We start from the raw sequence: 21,730 nt of genomic DNA on the forward strand, positions 1-21,730 counted from the left end.
CAGTATGACTATGAGCATAAAATGCTAGAAAAGTTTTATTTGGTGTTTAGTAATGGTTCAATATATATTTTTCATCATTGTCTATTTAGCAATACCATTGCTTTAAAACTTAAAATATATGTAGGATCTAGCTCACTTCCTTCCTTCCTTTTCTTCCTTTGTTTCTTACAGGGTTTCACTCTTAGGCTAAATTTGCCTTAAACTCGTGGTGATGCTCCTGCCTCTAATTACTAAGTGTTAAGACTGCAGGTGTGTGCCATCACACCTAGCTCAAAGTTAGCTTGATTTCTACTTGACAATTTCATTTAAAATAAGACTTTTAAGATATAGGTGTCTATTTCAATCTTTAGTACCACTTTTAAATCAAAGAATTCGTATTTAAAGCAGAATTTTTAATCATTTATGTGCATAAATGGAAGCCTATTGGGGAAATCAGTCATGAAAAGACATGTCCTCTATAAAAGTGCCATCACTCAAAGATTAGCTACATAGATGCCAAGTTAAACAAAAGTGTTATTACCATCAATGCTGTCCTAGCGGGGCCAGCCATTGAGACAACATGCACTGTGCCTTCCCAGGCTGTTGTATTGTTGCCAGGATCTATTGTGAATACAGCTTGGAACTTCAGTAGGACTCCCATTTCTGTGGGGCTCGGATTTACTCACTTCAGATCCTCATGTTCACTCTGTGTGATGCCCTCAGGCACCCAGAAGAGAGGGATTCTGGGATTTTCTGATTGAAAGGCATTGTGGTATTGAGAAGTTCTGGGTATTCTAATTTGGGAAACCATATCCTTTCTTTTCTAGCAAGCTGCCCTATGCCGTCAAGTGGGTAGCTGTAGGCTTACTTTATTTCATTTGTGAAAATATGACTGACATAAAATGAAAAAAAAAAAAAAACGCAAATGCTGTACTCTAGATAGCTGAATGTGTATGTAGATTTCAAATTGAAGGTCTATTTCACCGTTCATTATTGATTGTTTTCTTCATTTACATCTTCATATCATCACGTGAGGATGAACAACAATAGAAATGAACATGAAAATTGTATCTGGATAAATGAAAAGAATGGGATGTGTAATTTGAAAAGTCCATATGGAAACACACTACTGTAGCAGCTTCCTCAGATGTGATTATGCATATATAGAAAGAATTTAAATGGAGTTACCCTATAATGACAAGACAATATCCAACTAAACACGGCATGCTAGCAAATGAAACCCTACTTCCAAAAATGGCTTACTTCTTTTAGAGTTGTTGGCCAGTGAGTTACCATAGAACCCCAAACATTACAGGCTACGGCCAATGCTCTTGGTTACTCTCCAAAACTAATGGTATGACCCCATTGCTGAAGACGCCTCATACTTGATTCATAGAACATGGATGAGCCAACCTGGTACTGACCCAGAAGCCTTATCCCTACTGGATATCTTTTATGATGCTGGAAGGTGCTATGCACCATACCAGAGGAGAAAAGTCACTATCAATTGTAGAAGTAACCATCTTATTAAATAAGAAACACAGAGCCAATGCAGAGATGAAAGCCCAAGAGGTCAGAGCTAAGAGCCTTACCCTTCACTGCTGCAGCTATCCTCTTCAGCCAAGAGACCTACTTCCTGTGTGTTTGTCTTTATATAGACTTTCTGTTCTGCCTTCTCCTTGGTTGTAAACCCAACTACATGACTGCCTTTTCACTGCCTGTCTGTATAGACCTCCAGGTCTTCTATGGTTGGTATTGAGATTAAAGGCGTGTGTCTCCATGCTGGCTGTATCCTTGAACACACAGAGATCTGCCTAACTCTGCCTCCCAAGATCTGGGATTAAAGGCGTGCACCACCACTGCGCAGCTTCTGCTTTAGCTTGCTATTAGCTCTGACCTCCAGGCAACTTTATTTATTAACATACAAATAAAATCACATTTCAGTACAAATAAAATATCACCATAGTCAATGTCACCCAGTTGTGAACCCTGCCAGCTACGTAAACAGCTGGCCTGACAAGATATACCCACTGTGCAACGGTGGCACAGCCATCATGGGAGGAACTAACCGCTTTCTGTTTGGATCTAAGGCCTACTCTATGCAATGGAATCCAGCCCCATGCCTATTAGTATTCTATTAAATCCACATAGTAGTAAAATGTGCTATACCCATAGATCAATATACTTCTCAACACTCTTCAAAGAAGCTTCTTACAGTAGCTGACAATTAAGAGAGTGACTTCCCACAGGTCAGCATACAGAGAATACAGACCATGGAGTGCTCATCACTAAGTGAAGTATATCTATCACACTTCTCCCCACGAGACTCAGATCTTCCCTGAAGAGAGGGTGGGAAGATCGTTAAAGCCACAGGTGGTGGATAACGTCTAGAAACAGTGTCTTTGGGACAGAATAGAGCAGTTGCATGTATCAATGCTCAGCAGTTGTGACAGCATCCACAAGGCCTGCATAATTTCAACACAGACAAAAATCTCAGCATAGTGTTGGGGATGTGAACACAAAATTATTTAATAGGGCTATTTTTCCTGTCATCCAAATTGATAACAAGTGTTCATATGTTACTACTGATGATGGGTAATGGGATTATATTTGTTGTATTTTTGAAAATGTCTTTCCCATAGATAGGCCCTGCTCAATACTGCTGTTAATTTTTAACAGGAGTTTTTACTGAGCATATTCATTTCTAGGAAAGCATTCATAACATTCTATTGCATTCTTTTTTGATATTTGCTTTTTAATATGCCATTGCAAATAGGCAATTAATTAGTTCTAGTTGAAAGCCATGTGGAAGGTTCTGTTGCAAGGATAAATGGAATGTCTTGATTGTGGAGACTTACACATTTATATCAAACATTGGTAGAAGAGTTGTTTGGGTTCAGAAGATATAATAAATATTTGTGGGTGAATCAAGTTCTCACTTCTGGTTTGAGCTTTTGACAGCCTGAGAAATGTATTAAGTAGCCTTACACTACATGAGTCTGAAAGAATCGAATAACTTCTATAATACTAATTTGCATATTTAGTGTCTTGTGCTGAAATTTTAAATTGAAAACACCATTTGAAGCAAAACAAGTTTCCCAAACTCTTCAATATTTAATAACAGCATTTAAGCATGATACTTTTCATTCAGAGAAAAATTCAATGTCAGCTCTGAACTCACTAAACACGAACATAAAACTTTAGCAATACTAAAACTTGCAACTGCTTCTCTGAAGTGGTCATGGAACTCATGATGTTCATATCAATAACAGCAAATGAAACACACCATTGGCACTAGGGGCTCATTAACACACAACCATTCCGTGCAAAGCACTTGCTGAAAAGTAATAGTCATGGAACACAGATGTTTAAACATCACATCTTCAAGCTCTGTATACTCCATTCATTCTTTTTTTTTTTTTTTTTTTGGTTTTTCGAGACAGGGTTTCTCTGTGTAGCTTTACGCCTTTCCTGGAACTCACTTGGTAGCCCAGGCTGGCCTCAAACTCACAGAGATCTGCCTGGCTCTGCCTCCCGAGTGCTGGGATTAAAGGCGTGCGCCACCACCGCCCGGCTTCATTCTTTTTTTTTTTTTACTTCACATATTTGTTTTTACCATCATCAGTTGTGACAAATCTTAGCAAATTCCAATTCAACTAGCATTGCTTGGACTTCCCTGAGGATATTTTGTTCTGCATAGATTGTTCTTAGAGACCAATTCTTCATGGTTGTCTGACTTTGCACCAACTCCCCAGATAAGCCCAAACAGCTTAGTCTTGGTAACATTTGTCAAGAGTGTCAAAGGCAAGAATAGTCGACGGGAGAAATTGCCCTTTAAAACTGACTATTCATATTGCCCCCAGAGTCATCAGCTGCCAATCACCAACAAGCTGATTTTCTCTGGATATATCTCTCTCTTCGGCTGCTGCACCATAATTAATTTAACTATACCACCATTGAAAAATGACCTTCTTTGCTGCCTAACATGCTACATAGGAACTTACTTTGTTTTAGTCTCCTTTTTTAACTTTTTGATTTTTGTAAAGAAATTATTAGGCTGAAACATTCTATTTCACGTATTCTAATATTTCAAATTGTTGCCTATCTTTGAATTAGGAATATTGGGATGAGTGCTTAGTCTGTTTCCATTTATGCTTTAAGAGATGTAGTGTCATCCCTGTGTATATAAAGCTCTGCCTTTTAATTTTACAGCAAGAGAGACCCCATCACACTGTGCCACTCCTCTCTTTTTTCTTGTTTTGTGATGACAAATATGCACTGGGGACAAAATTAATCATATATTGTTACTTGCATGGCACTTGAATCATATATTGTTACTACTTGCATGGCATTTGAAATGCTAGCAAGAAATAAGTATGTCACGAAACTTATGGCACACTGAGCAGCAGTAGGAGCAATGAGCACACCACATGGGTAGCCATTTGCAACTACTTTGTCACTATTCAGTGAAATTACCCATGGCCAATACCCAAATGAATGAGTTTGACTGTATTCTAACAAAACAGTGCACAGTCTTAACTCCGCATTCCCTGGCCTGTGTGAAAGCTGGCTGGTCCCAAGCTTTAAAGTGAATGTACCTATAGGAAAATGATTCCACTATCAAATTCACCCATAAACATTGTAGGCCACAACTTGGATTGTGTCTGCTACTCTGAAGTAATTCTCAGGAAGATTACTAGAAAATGTGATGCTATTCTATTAGCACCAGAATCTTATTTTCCAATCAATGTCCTTTTCGACTAAAAAAATCCATGGTTCCTTGGGGAAATAGTTAACTCTAGAGATGTGCAGGATTATATAAGATGGATGTGGAGTGTATAGTAGGGCACTCTATTAAGGAAGTGCAAAAATAAAATAGCTTCAAGGGAGCTAACTAAGAGAACTCAGGTGCCCCAAACTGCCTAATTTAATGTAGTATTGGTTATATCCCCAAGTATAATATAAGTTCTTAAGACTTAATAATGATAGAAATAAAGGAATTAGATATATAAAGTGGGTAGGAAGATAATGTCTCCCATGTAGAATTCCAAATAAATTATGGAGATATTCCTTTGCCAGTAAAGTAAAATATAACTGCCTATGTCATTCACATAGGCAGGGAATAGTGGGGGAAAAAGCATCTTCCTAGTCCAGACTTGGCAAACACTGCCCTTAGCCAGGTAGCCAGGGTGACAACATCAGCAGCCAGTCAGTCATGTGTACATCAGCTACCTGCAGTAGCATGTGATGAGAAGAACAATACCCCTTCCTGCTTTCTCTCTCAATACCCTGAGCCCTAGCTCAGAAGAAGAAGAAGAAGAAGAAGAAGAAGAAGAAGAAGAAGAAGAAGAAGAAGAAGAAGAAGAAGAAGAAGAAGAAGAAGAAGAAGAAGAAGAAAGTTCTACAGAACATCCTCTTTTAAAAATGTATTAAAACTCTATTAAGGCACTCCACTGCAGACACATGCCATTTGATTTCTTTCAGATTGTTGCAACTGTACTGTTACCTTGCAAGAATCATGCTGCAAGCATGTAGCTGAGAATGCGCAACTTACAGCCTTTTTTCCAAAAGCCCAGTCCTCAGTGGCCTGAGAGGCCAGGCATGAGGCCGCAGTGTAGTGGAAGCTACCCATGGAGCCGATTTGCTATGTGCAGCTGAATGAATGGACTCCTGGCAGTTAAAAACTAGTACTATCAAGAAAGAGGAGACACCACAGCTGCTGCCAGTAGCTGGTCCTGAAAGCACTCAGAGGTGCTTCTGTATTTTGGGAGAGGAGAGCACATGGTTGTGCTACCTCTGACCCTTCTGTTCCTTTGGCATGGTTTTTGAACTTCATGTGCCTTCTTTAAGTGAGGCTTTGGTTTGGATTGCTTTGTTTGTTGAAGCTAACTTGCTTGATTACTCCAATATGGTCAATCCCATGAGCTACTGAAACTGGACTGTGACTTACTTGACTGTTTTCCTGAAAGCTGGAACTGGAAAGGAAGGTGACAGAGACTGTGTGGGCCAGAGAAGGAAGTAATCATCTGTAGAGGACACAGACTTCCTGTCATTCATATATATTTATGTTAAACTAAAAATCTTAGCTACCATAGCACTTACTATGGCGATGCAGATGCTAAATTTGTGTTCGTTTTGAAATCTTTTGTAGTTCCACCTAGTATTAAAGGAGGGAACGTTACCACAGAAATATCGGCGTTGCTCAACAGCATCGTTAAACTGGAATGTGAGTCCCGGGGGCTTCCAGTGCCTACCATTACCTGGTATAAGGATGGCCAGGTCATCATATCCAGTTCACAAGCGCTTTATGTTGATAAAGGACAATTTCTTCACATTCCAAGAGCACAGGTCTCTGATTCAGCAGCATATACATGCCATGTATCCAATGTTGCTGGAACAGCTGAAAAATCATTCCATGTTGACATCTATGGTAAGGATATATAGATATCTTACCCGAATGCCTTTCTAGATTACCATCTAGATTACTCACTAATGAAGCCTTGGTTGGAGGGTTTTTTTTTAACTCTATATGGATAATAATTGAAAGAGTGTTATAATTTGAAATTTTTTTACAAAAGCTAAGGTTAGCAAAATGTAGTTCATTCCTTTAACCAACTCTTCCCCCTTGGAACTTGGAGCATCTCAACCATTTGGTTCTTAGCAATATGGTAAAGCAATGGTTAATATTAAGATAGCTCTCTGATCTTTGTCTTTTGTTATCATGACAGTCCCTAGCACCTCAAAATAATTAGAATAGTTGTAGATCAGTTGAGCCAAGAAATTCTTCCCTTACCAACTTAGAGGGAAACAGGCATGTAGGAAGCTCCTCTGGTCAAAGAACAAGAAAAAAAAATTCCCCTTTTATTTACTTAAGATATTCTTTTATGACTGGGAAAAGAATTACCTGAAATATTACTGTTGTTTCCCCTAGTTCCTCCAATAATTGAAGGTGACTTGGCCATGCCTTCAAATAAGCAAGTTGTTATTGGTCAGTCATTGATCTTGGAGTGTAAAGCTGCTGGCAACCCTCCTCCCGTTCTTACTTGGTTAAAAGATGGTGTACCTGTGAAAGCCAGTGACAACATCCACATAGAAGCCGGTGGGAAGACACTTGAAATCCTGAGTGCCCTGGAAGGTGACCGGGGACAATACATATGTGTGGCTACCAGTGTGGCAGGAGAAAGGGAAATCAAATACGAAGTTGATGTCCTAGGTGAGTAAGGGTACCACTGCCTAGACTGTCAGATTTACAGGAGTGCATTGCTGAACACATCTGAGATCCTGTAGTAATAACTGAATTATTGAACACATCTGAGATCGTGTAGTAATAACTGGATTGTTGAACACATCTGAGATCATGTAGTAATAACTGGATTGTTGAACACATCTGAGATCATGTAGTAATAACTGGATTGTTGAACACATCTGAGATCATGTAGTAATAACTGGATTGTTAAATTGAATATATAATAATGATTGAACACATCTGAGATCGTGTAGTAATAACTGGGTTGTTGAACACATCTGAAATCATTAGTAGTAACTGGATTGTTGAACTCATTTGAGATCATTAATAATAATTGCATCATTGAACATCTGAGATCCTGTAGTAATAACTGGATTGTTGAACACATCTGAGATCATTAGAATAACTGGATTGTTGAACATATCTGAGATCATTAATAATAATTGCATCATTGAACATCTGAGATCCTGTAGTAATAATTGGATTGTTGAACACATCTGAGATCATTAGTAATAACTGGATTATTGAACACATCTGAGATCATGTAGAAATAATGCAGTCTAAGCTCAGGTGTAGTCAGCTTTTCAAGTCTGTTCAAGTGGTGAGTTTCTCAACAGAGTCCTGTAATCTAAATCTAATGCAGATCTTCTGTAGGTTTTGATGAATGTGCTTTTTCTTGCAAGGGCATTTTCATAACTATATCAACCTCTGGCTGCAGCGAGTCACAAGGTGCTCTTTTGTCATAGCACTGTGTCAGACCACAGATAATAGTCTCTGGACCATGGAAAATCATCTTGCAACCTTGAGACTCTGTAATTGCAGCCAGAAGACTCTTAAATGGGTGTTATTATGAAAATAAACAATATAAAACATGGATAAACTTTACATTAGCATAGCATCTATGGCACCATAGTGTGTGGCAGAGAAAATTCCTAGTGACTGGAGTACGTTCCTCATAGCAAGTTATTGAAAAGTTCATTTACAATTTCAAATCCCCTGGAGTATTAAACTCCTATGAAAAACATCAGTTTTCTTAGCTACTACTGAGCTGTCAGGGTGGATTCATTTCTATAAACATGTCTTTGCCTGCTACCTTCTGTCTTTTTCTTTCTTCCTTTCTTTCCAGTGCCACCAGCTGTGGAAGGAGGAGATGAAACCTCTTACTTCATTGTGATGGCAAATAACTTGCTGGAGCTAGATTGCCCGGTCACAGGCTCTCCGCCACCAACTATCATGTAAGCGTTTTGGTATGTCTTCTAAATACCTCTCTCACTTTTTAATGTAAGTGTTTTGGAGTTGTCCTAAAGGATTTTGACATTGAGCAGAGTCAGTACGGAATCATATTCCTCTTAGAAAAGATATGGTCTATATACAAGGCAACAGGTACCTGGCACTCAAAAAGCACACATATTGGCACAATTGGAGAAAATCCTTTGTACTATCTTAGGAATCATATTTTCAGCTAGGAGATATAGACTATTAAGCACTATTAGTGTTAGAGCTCTCTGAGGCACTGACATGTGTAACAGACTATTAAATAAAAAGATAATAATTAATCTTTTATTATAATAATTAATATACAATTATATAATTGTAAGAATAAATAATTGATAAATAAAATGTTATTATTAAATAAATACTAGAAAAGATAATAAATAAATAAGTACATAAATAAATAATGTTGTAGAAATGGAGAGGTTAGCATGCTCATAGTCTTGTCTGGTTGATCTCCTTCCTTTGTTCTCAAAGCATTATTGAATATACAATTTTCATTTCCAAAATGGTATGAGACATGCAAAAGAAAAGTTGGTTGACTACAGTTCACACATTATAAAGTGATAGTCCACAAAACCATAAAGCTCTGATTTCAATATTTGGTTTGCAAACATTGGAAGATCATTGCCTTTTGTTGGTTATTATTTAAATACTGTAGTGAATAGGATCATTTGTCCCTTTCTGAACCTAAACTTAGAAGGATAATGAACTCATTACAGAGTTCCTGAGTTCCAGCTGTATGCCCACCTCTCTGAGACACCATGGTTCTTTTTTACCTTCCCTTCACCATCCCGTTTCACAGAGTGATTAATTAGGAGATCAGGTGAATGCACAGGAGGGAATCAATATAGCACACAAATAACCACTAGGAAATTGCTTATTTGCAATATGTATCTAGAATTCTTTTTGCGTTTCTCTCCAGGTGGCTAAAAGGCGGTCAGTTAATCGATGAAAGAGATGGATTCAAGATCTTACTAAATGGACGCAAACTGGTTATTGCTCAGGCTCAAGTGTCAGACACAGGCCTTTACCAATGTGTGGCAACGAACATTGCAGGGGACCACAGGAAGGAGTTTGAAGTGACAGTTCATGGTATGCCAAGGAAGGGATGGGTGTGCTCCATTTAAACCACTCTGGGCTTTATTTGTTATCAAATTCAGACAGGAGCAGGGTCATCTGGAGAAAACTTGTGTTGTGTAAAGAAGTGAGAAAAAGGGCAAGTGTAGTTAAATAGTAACAGATTTGCATTATTTTCTGGGGCAGCGATTCACCCAGAGTATCATGTGAATAAGATTCAACAATAGTTGTCAGCAAGTGTATTCTACCTGGTGTCAGAGGATAGAGAGGGAGCTAGACTACAAAGGAAGAGGATGGTTAAAAACTCCAAGTGAGCCGGGCGGTGGTGGCGCACGCCTTTAATCCCAGCACTCGGGAGGCAGAGCCAGGCGGATCTCTGTGAGTTCGAGGCCAGCCTGGGCTACCAAGTGAGCTCCAGGAAAGGCGCAAAACTACGCAGAGAAACCCTGTCTCGAAAAACAAAAAGCAAAAAACAAAAAACAAACAAACAAAAAAACTCCAAGTGAATGGCTTATGCCAACCTTTAAAGATTTGACCCAAACAGGAGTGATTATGAACAGTGTTTTCCAGAAGCAAGGCTTAGGGTAGAATTATGGGATCCAGGAACGTAAGCGTATTCACAGAACTGGCACATTAAGGTTACGACCATGAATCTAATGACAAGAGACAATCTCTGCCAGGGCATTATGTGTCCCACTTGCCAGCAGAACTTGAGGAGGAAGGGAGTGAAACCAGAAACTGAAGAGTTGTTTGGCATGCACAGGAACAGAATCTGTGACTAGCAACTACGTTCTTCCCCCTGTCTCTGTAGACTCTCCTTTAAATTTTGTTTCTCCATGTCCCGTGATGGAATACAGACAGATCTAGTTCATAGTTCGAATTCTAGAGAGAGAATCTGGCAAACCCAGATTCAATCACCTTATAACCCTAGGTTCAGTCAGCCTTACTAGGGAAAAAGTCCTGTGCCTAAATACTGCTTGAATCTGGCATTAGTTTAATGAAGTCATTCCAGAGAAGTAGATGGTAATTATCAATTGGAAAAATAAGTCAATGGGTTTGAGCCAAGCATACATGTTAGGTTGCAGTAACCATATGGACATTTGGCTATTCGAATAATTAAAGACAGAACTAAAAATGAGTGTTATCTAAAATGAATGAAATTATAAATTAAATCCAAATTAAAATTATAAGTTAAATAAAAATTTAAAAAGATAAAGTTGTTTCATTGTTTGTGAAAAATGTTAATTTTTCTAATTTTAAAGTTTCAGGTCTCAAACATATTTTAAATATGTTTTTATTAATCCTTTGAGAATTTCACATGTGCATAAAATGTAACTTGATGATAGACACTCATTCCTCATTCTTCCCCCTCCTGGGTCTACCCCCGCCACATATCCCAACTTTCTGCCCCAGAGTTTTCTTTCTGTGACCCTGGAGTCCTTTTGCACGGCCCATTTGTCATGGGTGCCTCACATATACTCTTCCGTCTGTGATGTCATTGATTGCAGTTTTTCACTCTCTCTCTTTCCCTTCTTTTCATCTAGTTCCTCCAACAATCAAGTCCTCAGACCTTCCCGAGAAAACTGTGGTGAGGCACAAGCCAGTCACCTTGCAGTGCATAGCCAATGGCATTCCCAACCCATCCATTACATGGCTGAAGGACGACCAGCCTGTGAACACTGCTCAAGGAAACCTCCGAGTAAGTATAAGACACTGAGTCCAAATTAAGACAGCCATGGAGGTCTTGCTAACTCTAGCATCTCATTATTTCTAGAATATAGATTTTCCTATAAGACAGATATGGCAGAAATTTGGTTAAAATATGTTTTCCTTCATTTCTCAATAGCATTAAAAATCCTTACTGGTGTAGCTTTTAGTATAGGAGTTGTATTTATTTTGAGTTATGTCTTCAAAAATTGATATCTTGGGAATGACTAAAAATCATTTCTTTCTCACATGCTGACTGTTCCCTCTGGCATTTAATTACGTTTTAGTGAATATTTAAAGAATTAGAAACTAGGTAAACATGAATAACTGACAGATTTCTAACCCAGATAACCTAACTGATGCACTTAAAAATCAGAACTAGCCAGACCTGGTGGTATAGGCCAGTATACTCAGGCTATTCAGGAGGCTGAGGCAGGAGGATTGTAGTTCAGGCCTATCTTGACTACAGAGCAAGTTTGAGCCTAATCTAAGCAAGTAAGTAAATTCCTGTCTCAAAATAACAGCATAAAGAAAGGGCTAGAGAAGCACCTCAGTGATGGGGTGGTTGAATAGCATGCGCAAGGCCCTGGGTTCAATCTCCAGTGCCATTAAAAAATACAGAATAATACACTTTTCTAGTAGGATTAAGTTGATTAACAAATGGAGTCTTGAATTTTACTTAAAAGTTTTCAGTATGAGATATGTCTTGAGTTCTTTCTGTAATAGAATGATATAGATATCTGTTTGTTATTAATTATACTCCACATCTGGTAGACCTGATCCCACACCCCTATAGGAAAGAACAACTCAGTACACAGACTTCAAATACAGTTCAAGTAAATGATAGCTTACCTTGGAGGGAGACGTTTACCAGTTGGTCACACAAACATAACTGAATATTTAATGAGTATATCAAAGATGGAATACACAGAGCATCTGAAGAAAGCCTGTGAGCAGAGTTCTGAAGAATGCATGGGATCAAGTGGGAAAGAAGTAAACACTGCCTAGAAGTGTGTGTACAGGCAAACACAGTAAGAAGAGTCCATGTCCTCTTAGGGATTTGGAAGCAAGGCTGAGGAAGAGAGGAGAAGCAGAGGGGTTCGTGGCAAACAGAAGAAGTGGAGAGGCAGTAACAAGCACTTACACAATACTAATCATTTTATCTTTACAAAGGCAACTGGGGGAAAACAGTTTTAAGAGAGGAGTGCCATGACCAAGTTTCCATTTTAAATATAGTTACGTACTACTTTACAATGAGGATACATACGTCATTCAGCGCTTTCATCACTGTCAAATCTTTATACTATTCTTCTCGCAAACCTAGATAGCATAGCCTGGGGTACACCTTGACTAGATAGTAAGTGTCATCATCAATATGGTCCATCATTGGCCAAAGCACGCTAGGTGGTACATGACTGAAGTTACTTGCATCCTTTCTGAAAAATTAAGTTGGTGGGTCAAGAGTAGATATGTAAAACCAGTGAGAACCAATGTGCATGAAGTTTGATAATATATACTAGTTACAGAAAAGATATTGTGGTACAATAGTCAAGTCATTGTAGATTGACCAAAGACAGTTTATTGAAGATGGGGGCTGTGTGTGTAAGGACACATCCTGAGACTTTAAACTACATAATGATATGGATGACACTGACCACCAGTGACATGGGACACTCTGGAAGGACATAAGGGAACGTACTGTGGTTTTTAATATCAGGCTTCTGGAGTTCACACCAGTTGGAGATACACTGGTAGAGATGGTGGACATGGCAGTAGGTCATTGCAAATGGCCATGGAGATCAATAGAATGATATGGCTAGAATTATTGGCACGCTGTTTATATTTCAAGCTTTGGACACAAGTAAGTTAACCCAAAGAGTAAAGAAGTAAAGGGTGAGATGAGAGAAGGTCACGCTAGTGCCAAGGGTCAAGAAGTTGTGACATTAAAAGCCAGGTGCAAAATTGTAGGGCTGAAAATAAATGCATGGACATGTCGCTTAGCATGGTTAGTGCAGCTTGACTGGAAAATAGGTTAGCTGGGAACTCACTTGGGGCCGTGGAGAGATCATTTGGGGTCGGAATGTGGTAAGCCTGGAGGGCTGCGCTGAGTTCAGATTTCCTCCTGGGCAAAGTGGGAAGCCATGAATGAGGTTTGAGAAGGGAGCGGGGAAGGGATCGAATTTCCATCTGAAATAAATGATTCTGGCAACAGTGTGCAAGATAGATTAACAACTGGGGAGGCTGGAGACCCTGGAACATCAGTTAAGAAGCCATCATCATCCCACAGTGGTGGTAGAAGTGGAAAACAGGGGATCTGAGACACACGGCTGCGGTATAATTAATAGAAGTCAAAGTGGGCGCCAAAACCCCAATGACTGGAAAAATCGTGGGCGCCATTAAGCAAGACTGGGAAAATGCAACGACAAGTCAGTTTGAGGAATATGAGGGAATAATTTACAAACATAGTTCTGGATAGTTCATGTGTTAGCCTGTCCTAGGACCATGAATGTAGAGCTCAGGAGGCCAGCAGGGGCTGAAGCTGTAAATTCAGGTGTGTGCTTAGGGTTTTTCACCTAAGTCATGGGATTGGATGAAAATTCCAGAGTTAAGTTTCCTGTTTGTGCAGCAGAAAGAGGAAGCAGGTTCTATCACATAATGTCCTGGGAGAGCCTGGGAGTAAGGGCTGAGACATGCTCTCTCTGTAATGCTCTGTGAGTACAGACCGTCAGAAGTCTGGACATCTAATGCTGTGTGTGGTAAGAGAGACTATGCACTTAACTGTGGACTACTGGGCAATGCGATTGGATGTTACTGGTGACTTTGGAATAATCAGTGTTAAATAATGACCTCTGATTCACCGGCTTTAAAGTGGCAGAGGCCCGGCTGCAATGGATTTCAGAGAGGAATAAGGAGAAAGCAGGAATTTATCGGCATTCCTATTATTCATATTTTATAACTTTTACAGTTTTTCTGGCCCCTGTGACAATTTCGTCAAAAAAGAGTGTTGCCTTAAAACCATTTATGAAGTGTTACATAAATGTGGTCATGGGTTGTTGTTTTTTTTTCAGAGAGTTTAAATTTTCATCACATGTTTTATAGTCCAGCATGAAAGTCTCTTTTTCAATGGGGTTTTATGACTATACCAGGAGGCCAGCCTTAAGTTATTTCATTTTGTGTCATCAAATGAATAAGAATACATTTTAAAAATCAAATTAGCTTATTTTCTTGTGCATAATGAAGTGATCTGGCTCTCAAATATTGAGTTAACTAAGATGTAGAACTACAATTAAACATTATACATTTAAATGAACTTTTCTATCTCAGCAAATGTTTTTAGATCCAAACAAAACACTGCCATGCTCTCTGTTCCCAATTAGATACAGTCTTCTGGCAGAGTTCTACAAATTGCCAAGGCTCTTTTGGAAGATGCTGGCAGATACACGTGTGTAGCTACCAATGCCGCCGGAGAAGCCCAGCAGCACACTCAATTGCACGTGCACGGTAAGAGTATGTTCACGGCTTTCTCTTGTGTGTGTGTATGCATGTGTGTGAGTGCATGCAGGGGGTTGCCACCAACCTTGTTTTTTTTTTATTAATTTAAGTATTTTGGTTTTTTTTTTTGAGAATTTAATACACGAGTCTTATATTCACATCAATCTATCCCTCCCTCTCCTACCTCCAACTCCTCCCATGTCTTCCCATTCCCTCATGACCTCTTTTATAATTATTTATGGTTTAACACGTGTGTGTATACCAAGTCTATTGAATGTGGCTTTTGTATATCTCCTGTTGCCATTTTCCTAAACTGCCTTTATTTTTGAGATAGGGTCTCTCACCTGGCCTGGTACTTACTGATTAGGTAAGGCTGGCTATCTAATCAGTCCTGGAGATCTGCTTGTCTCTGTCTCTCAAAGAATAGGATTACAAGCTGTAGCACAAATTCTAATTGATCTTAATAATAAAAATCTGGAGTTGGATATTGGGGTAAATGCTGAAAGATCAGAGAATTAAAGGAGTCAGCCACTAGAGAAACTTCTTACCTCCACCAAATCCTCAGACAAAAAGGGTGAGCTCATGTCTCTTCCTGCCTTATATTCCTCTCTCCACCCAGTCATATCACTTCCTGTCTCCACCTCCCAAGCACTCAGATCAGAGGCATAAGATCCCAAGTGCTGGGATCAAAGGTGTGTGTATGCCACCACTGCCTGGCATCTATGGCTAGCTCCACCCTCTGGTTTTCAGGCAAACTGTATATGTTAGAGCACAAACAAATACCACCACATTTCCCTCTTTTTGTCTAAAATATAAAAGAGGGTATAACTAATATAAGAAAAAGTATATACAACAAGTATAATAACTATATATACAATATATACAAGCAATAAATATATCAACAATATCTAGCCCATAAACATTTGATAAATTCGGAAAAATACTCCATTATCTATCCTGTTTTGGTGAGTACAAAGGTTGTACTTAATTCACTTTCTATTCTAACTTGCATTGTCAAAATTACCTTTTAATGTCTCTCAACTTTATATACTTTACATTTCTTTAGTGAAGTTCTTTTCTGAATCTGGTATCAAGGAAAACTGTAACTATAAAGTCTTCAACTCCATCAGAGATCCAAGAGGGATCTAATATTACCTGAGTAAGCAAGTGACTTTCAAAAATGTGAGAAATGACAGAAACAGCTGGCTGCCTGAACAGTCACTACCCAAAGTTCCTCTGCAGCATTGGGGCATCCATCCATCTTGGGCCTACAACAAGCAGTATCTAGCATTTCCACTTTTATGACTCTCTTCTTTAATTGGTTGTGGGGAAGCATAGAAGGAAAGAGAACACATATTTTCTATAAACTGCAAATATAAAAAGAAAAGCTTGATTTCATCTATATGAAAAATACTATATAGTTCATTGTAATTACAGTTTTTCATAGATATCTTCAGTTTTCAGGTTGTTAAATAGTATGCTCAAATTTTTATAAGTGCTTACACATGTGTGTGGTGCATATGTGTATGTGTGTGTGTGTGTGTGTGTGTGTGTGTGTGTTCACATGTGTAGAGGCATATTTGTGTATGTCCACATGTGTGCAAGCATATATACCATATGTGGAAGCACAAAGTTGATGGTAGGTGTCATTCTCCATTGCTCGCCATCTTATATATGAGATAGGGTCACTTGCTGAACCCAGGGCTCACCATTTAGGCTAGTCTGGCTAGCCAGTTTGCTCTGTGGATTCCCCGTGTCTGTCCTCCTGCTCTTGGATGTCCATAGGCTGCCACATCTGTGCAGCTTTTTACCTGGGTTCTGCAGAGCCAAACTTGATTCCTCATCTTGCATGGCAAATTCTTTACCCTCTGAGACATCTCTGCCATTCTCCAGTGTTTTTCAAGTGATTCATGTCACCTTCATTAATAATCCTTTATGGAGATTTTGTTGGAAAAAAAAAAAAACTAAGTTCCAGGGTTATGCCTCAACCTCGTCTATAATTTTCTTGCATGGTTTTTATTTTGTGAATGGGAGCTCCCGTTGACTTGGGATCTTCTATGGGCTTTCATAAAGTGTTTGGGTGGCTAGGGAGCACATCATCAACATCACAGCTTTACTATAAACTTAGAAGACATAGACTTTGAGTAGAAGGCTTTTGTTCTCTAGAGGTTTATCGGAACAAAGTCTGGGCTTTTGCAGAAGTGTCCTGACATCTCCATGTACACATTATTCATTTGTTTTATTCATGTGGTTCTTTTATTTCTTTAGATAGTCATTAATCCATAGATTCATTTCACATTTACTGAGGAATCCAGCCTAGAATAATGTCCAGGGATCTAACTTAATTCCAGGTACATAGCAGGAAGTTGAAAAATTTAACATACAAAAGAGTAAACAGTGATTTTAAAAATGCCAGTGAGTCATTGGAGTCTTCTAATTTGCTTCTTTGTATATTTTCTTTTTTTTTTCATTTTTTTATTATTAAGAGATTTTCTATTCATTTTACATACCAACCACAGATCCCCCTCTCCTCTCTCCTCCCACTCTCCAGGCCTCCCCCACAACCCCCCCTCACCACCTCCTCTGAGGCAAGGTCTCCCATGGGGAGTCAGCAGAGCCTGGTACATTCAGTTGAGGCAGGTCCAAGCCCCTCCTCCCTGCACCACGGCTGTACAAGGTGTCCCACCATAGGCACTGGGCTCCAAAAAGCCCACTCATGAACCAGGGACAGGTCCAGATCCCACTGCCTGGGGGCCCCCTAAACAGTTCAAGCTAAACAACTATGTTACCTAACTAGGGGGCCTAGTCTAGTACCATGGGGGCTCCTCAGCTATTGGTCCACAGTTTATGTGTTTCCACTAGTTTGGCTGGTCATCTCTGTACATTTTCCCATCCTGATCTCGATGTCCCTTGCTTATAGAATCCCTCCTCTCTCTCATCAATTGGACTCCTGAAGCTCGGCCTGCCACCTGGCCATAGATCTCTGCACCTGCTTACAACCCACAGCTCCAGGGAGGCTAGCTAGCGGGGGGACCCTAGGAAGGATGCATATTTTCTTTTATTTGAATGAGCCAGTTAAATATTTTGCTCCTTAAATATTTCCCATAAACCAATTTATTCTGCCCGTGGTTCACAAAATAGAAACACCCAAATGTGAGCATTTTTGCACATGTAAACATGTTCCCTAAGAGTAATTAATTTGAAGGACGCTATTTGGAATTGGCTCCATGTCCTAGAGAGGCTGAGAACACACAGACACAGCCATCCCTCACGGCCTTTAATTTACTTTGCTTCCCACGGATCTACCTCTGTCTTCTGACGGTTCCTTGACAGCTGTCTCCAGCATCTCCTCAAGTTCCCACTTGATTCTAAGAGTTGCCAAACTGTGTGTTCCCTGCAGTCTTTCCTTCTCTGAAGCTCCTTCCGTCGTCTTTGCATGTTCAAATTGCTGCTTCCTGCATGGAGCCTCAGCTCTCCTCAAACAGTGTCTCTGGTTCCACTGGCGTGGTCACCAGTACTTGGGGAAATTTTGAGACAAACATGAAAGGCTCTTATGAAGCTTTGTCCGTATGCTCCAGAATAACTGAAAACTAGAGTCCCTGGAAGAAATTAAATACCACATCAAGTAAGAACAAAGCACAATGTCACATATGCCTGGAAATGTCACCGTGAAAGCCATTATCATGTATGCTATCGAAAAATATTTATTTAAAGTATAACAGAAAGCAACAAATGAAAAGAAAAAGTACCCAAGAGAAATACAAGTCTGTAGATGTAGGGTCTGAAGATGGTAGCAAAGTATGAGCTGTCAGAAGACACAGTTTGGGGGCACATCTACACGGAAAAATCTTCAAAGAGAAGGAAGCAAGTGGAAAACATCTGAGTCCATGTGCAAAGAAAGAGACAGAGCTTAGTCACTGAAAGGGCTGAGTGGAGATGGCCAAGTGAGATGGAGAACACGATTGCATCTCCTTCACACAAATCACCACGTAGAGGGAAGATCGAGCAAGAGCTTAAAGCATCCCATCTGCTGTGGTACCCGTGTGCCTGGAAAACAGCTCATCTCCCTGCAAGAATGATGATGAAGTGAGCTTGTAATGATTAACCTGGAGCAAGTGGTTGGCTGTCTGTTTGTGCCTGGAATCTGGACAAAAGCTGTCTCCTCTTAGTGCTGAGGAAAAGCAATGTCCCATTGGAAGACTGAGGCTCCAAACTTGAGCCTGTCTTTTAGTATCCATTCATTAATACTCATGATGATAATTAGAGGTGTGAAAATACAGGAATTTCTAAGAAATGTATTAATTAAAGGCTTTGAATAGACCTCAAATGTTGAGAGGACAATCTAGGAAAATGTGAGAGACTATAAAACAGGTTTTGAAAGAAATTACATAAAGATGCACATATTGAAACAATTGCATATTATTTGGACTTGGGCTCTCCACAATTATGATAGATACACATTTGACTTCCTAAAGGGCTCAGTCATAGAAACTAATGCACTAAGAATAAGGAAGAAATGATAGCCTTTTTACTTTTACTCTGAGTGCCTTTAAATTACTGTGTCCAGCTCAGATGATAACCAATTTAAAGAAGAATTGACAAAATATATAGAAAAGCAATCATTTAATTTCATTTCATTATCAACTTATATAACGAACCCAATAGTCACTTTTAGTTAAGGTTTGTCTAGCCAGTCTTTATGGATGGGCACTGCATTCTGAAAATGGACATTTATTACAGTTGTCACGTGAAATGTTCAGTCTTCAATATTCAGTATTCCAATTTCTCAGTACTGTCATTTCTCATAAAAATATCTTAGATAACTCCATTCTTCTCTATCATTGTAAAAAAATTAACAAGAGTGGAAGACAGTACTGTAAGGATTCATGGTCTCTTGGACTATATCACCAAGCTAAGCTATGGCCATGAGAAGAGGAACATTCTCATGGAATTTTCCAGGGAGGGATTGGGTCTGTTATAAACAGCAGGAGCCCTCAGTAGGTGGTCTTTTTTTTTTTTTGATCGTCAAAGTTTCATAATTTTGGAAGTTTTTGTTCTCTAGACCAAACTATGAAGTTATATCTAAACCCCAAATATTTGCCAAGTGAGACAGATGTTTCTACAAACAAGTAGTTATTTGAAGTCTAATAACTCAAGCATTCATTTCATCTGCACATAATTATTTCCCATGGAAAAAAAAATCATCCAAGGTGATACACCCAGAAGAAATAGAAGGTTGTAGTATCGAAAGGTGGGGCTTCAAATTTGGGTCTTCTCTTGTCACTTAACGTCTGTAAGACTAAGCTTAGATGTGAATCTTCTTAAGGCTAAGCGTCTCATGCATAAGGTAGAAGAGATAATAATACCGCATAGTCACAAGGGTTGTTTGAAGTTTAAATGAAAGACAACTCATGAAAGTCTTAGCCTGGTGCCTGTCTCCCAGTCAGCATCTGTAAATGGTAGCATGAGGACCGTTTTTGGCAAAACACATGTCTGGCTCCTGGCCCTACTCACTGTACTCTTTTAACAAATAGACTGAAGACCTGCTGCCTTTCCCCTTGGCTGGGAACCCTCTTGCGTCTGTATTAGTTGTCTCATAAAAACATTAGGAGGACTCCTTATTTTTATTTTATATTTTAAAAGTATTTGCTTGGCTAACATCTGCTAACACCCACTCAAACAAGGTTTCTCTATCATTTCTGTGTTTTGTTTAATAGCTTGCCTGTGGCCTAGTGGAGACTCGGGAGTGTTCTAGAGAACTGTTTTGTTTCTTTCTTCATGGCCAAGTTGAGGACAGGAGTCTACTGAACTATGTTTTCAGTGTAGATTAATTTCCACTCTTTTCAAACATTAGTGAATAAGGTGGATTAACTTACAAAACTCACTTTAACATCAGTTTTAACTAACTCAGACTTAACCAGGATTTGACACAGTCAGTTTATGCCCCAAATGGCTACAAGACTAGACAGAGTCGAGATCATGATGTTTCAAGAAGGTACTGTGGTTTTGGCATGATGTGCCAATGTTTGGAAGAAGAAAGGATGAGAAAAGGACGGTAAATTGAGTCTCAATCACCCTCCTGCCTCGGGAATTCGTTATCTTACCATTGGCGTGAAATGTTGTCTCCTTATTGATGACATACACAGAACAGTGGCCTCCCAAGTCATTTAAATGCTACAGAGGAGCCATGTAATTTATACTGTATTTACTTTTACCTTCAATGTTGGGTTTTCCATATGGATATTGTACAGATTTATGATGTTACTGTCACTTGAGGTAATGAACCATTGCAAACTACTGTGGACAGGCTTGTACTTTCTCAGGCATAGAATCAGACAAGATCAAGCGTGTTCAGAATGGCATGGCCCTAGACAAAAGGCAAATAATCCATTCAAAAATTTGGGGGATTTCCGATCCATTTGCTTCTTGTCAGCCTGGGGTGCTAACCACACCCAGAGAGCATACCTGGATAGAAGCCTTTGCTCTTCAGCTGAGTGGTGTGTGTGTGTGTGTGTGTGTGTGTGTGTGTGTGTGTGTGTGTGTGTTGGTGTTTATGGTATATGCATGTATGTACCTATATGTGGAGTTACTTGTGTATATATGAGGTATCCAGCAGTCAACTTTACATGTCTTCCTTGTTTGTCTCCTTATTTTTATCTGTTATTCATAGTAGGATATCAATGTCTCCAATTATTTTATTTTATTTTTTTGGTTTTTCAAGACAGGGTTTCTCTGTGTAGTGTTGGTGCCTATCCTGGCCCTCACTCTGTACACCAGGCTGGCCTTGAACTCACAGAGATCTGCCTGGCTCTGCCTTCTGATTGCTGGGATTAAAGGCGTGTGTGGCCCATCTAATGTCTTCAATTATTAAGGATAATTTTTCCTTTTATCAATGCATGTTGGGACTCTGTTGTTATATGTATATATGTTTATAACTGGCATGTATTTTCAATC

At 39.3% G+C, this 21,730-nt stretch overlaps 1 protein-coding gene across 2 annotated transcripts in view; it reads left to right on the forward strand.

Annotated features, from left to right (window-relative positions):
- Hmcn1 (hemicentin 1) overlaps nucleotides 1-21,730 on the forward strand; it is a 442,116-nt gene that overhangs the window by 259,077 nt on the left and 161,309 nt on the right. For both annotated transcript variants that reach the window (XM_028874743.2, XM_037211335.1), the window contains 6 exons: nucleotides 6,131-6,409; nucleotides 6,911-7,192; nucleotides 8,352-8,460; nucleotides 9,423-9,592; nucleotides 11,122-11,276; nucleotides 14,662-14,785. In XM_028874743.2, the coding sequence (XP_028730576.1) occupies nucleotides 6,131-6,409; nucleotides 6,911-7,192; nucleotides 8,352-8,460; nucleotides 9,423-9,592; nucleotides 11,122-11,276; nucleotides 14,662-14,785 (1,119 nt within the window). The remainder of the gene's footprint in view (nucleotides 1-6,130; nucleotides 6,410-6,910; nucleotides 7,193-8,351; nucleotides 8,461-9,422; nucleotides 9,593-11,121; nucleotides 11,277-14,661; nucleotides 14,786-21,730) is intronic.

The sequence above is a fragment of the Peromyscus leucopus genome, chromosome 15 (assembly GCF_004664715.2).
Source record: "Peromyscus leucopus breed LL Stock chromosome 15, UCI_PerLeu_2.1, whole genome shotgun sequence".
Classification (NCBI taxonomy): domain Eukaryota; kingdom Metazoa; phylum Chordata; class Mammalia; order Rodentia; family Cricetidae; genus Peromyscus; species Peromyscus leucopus.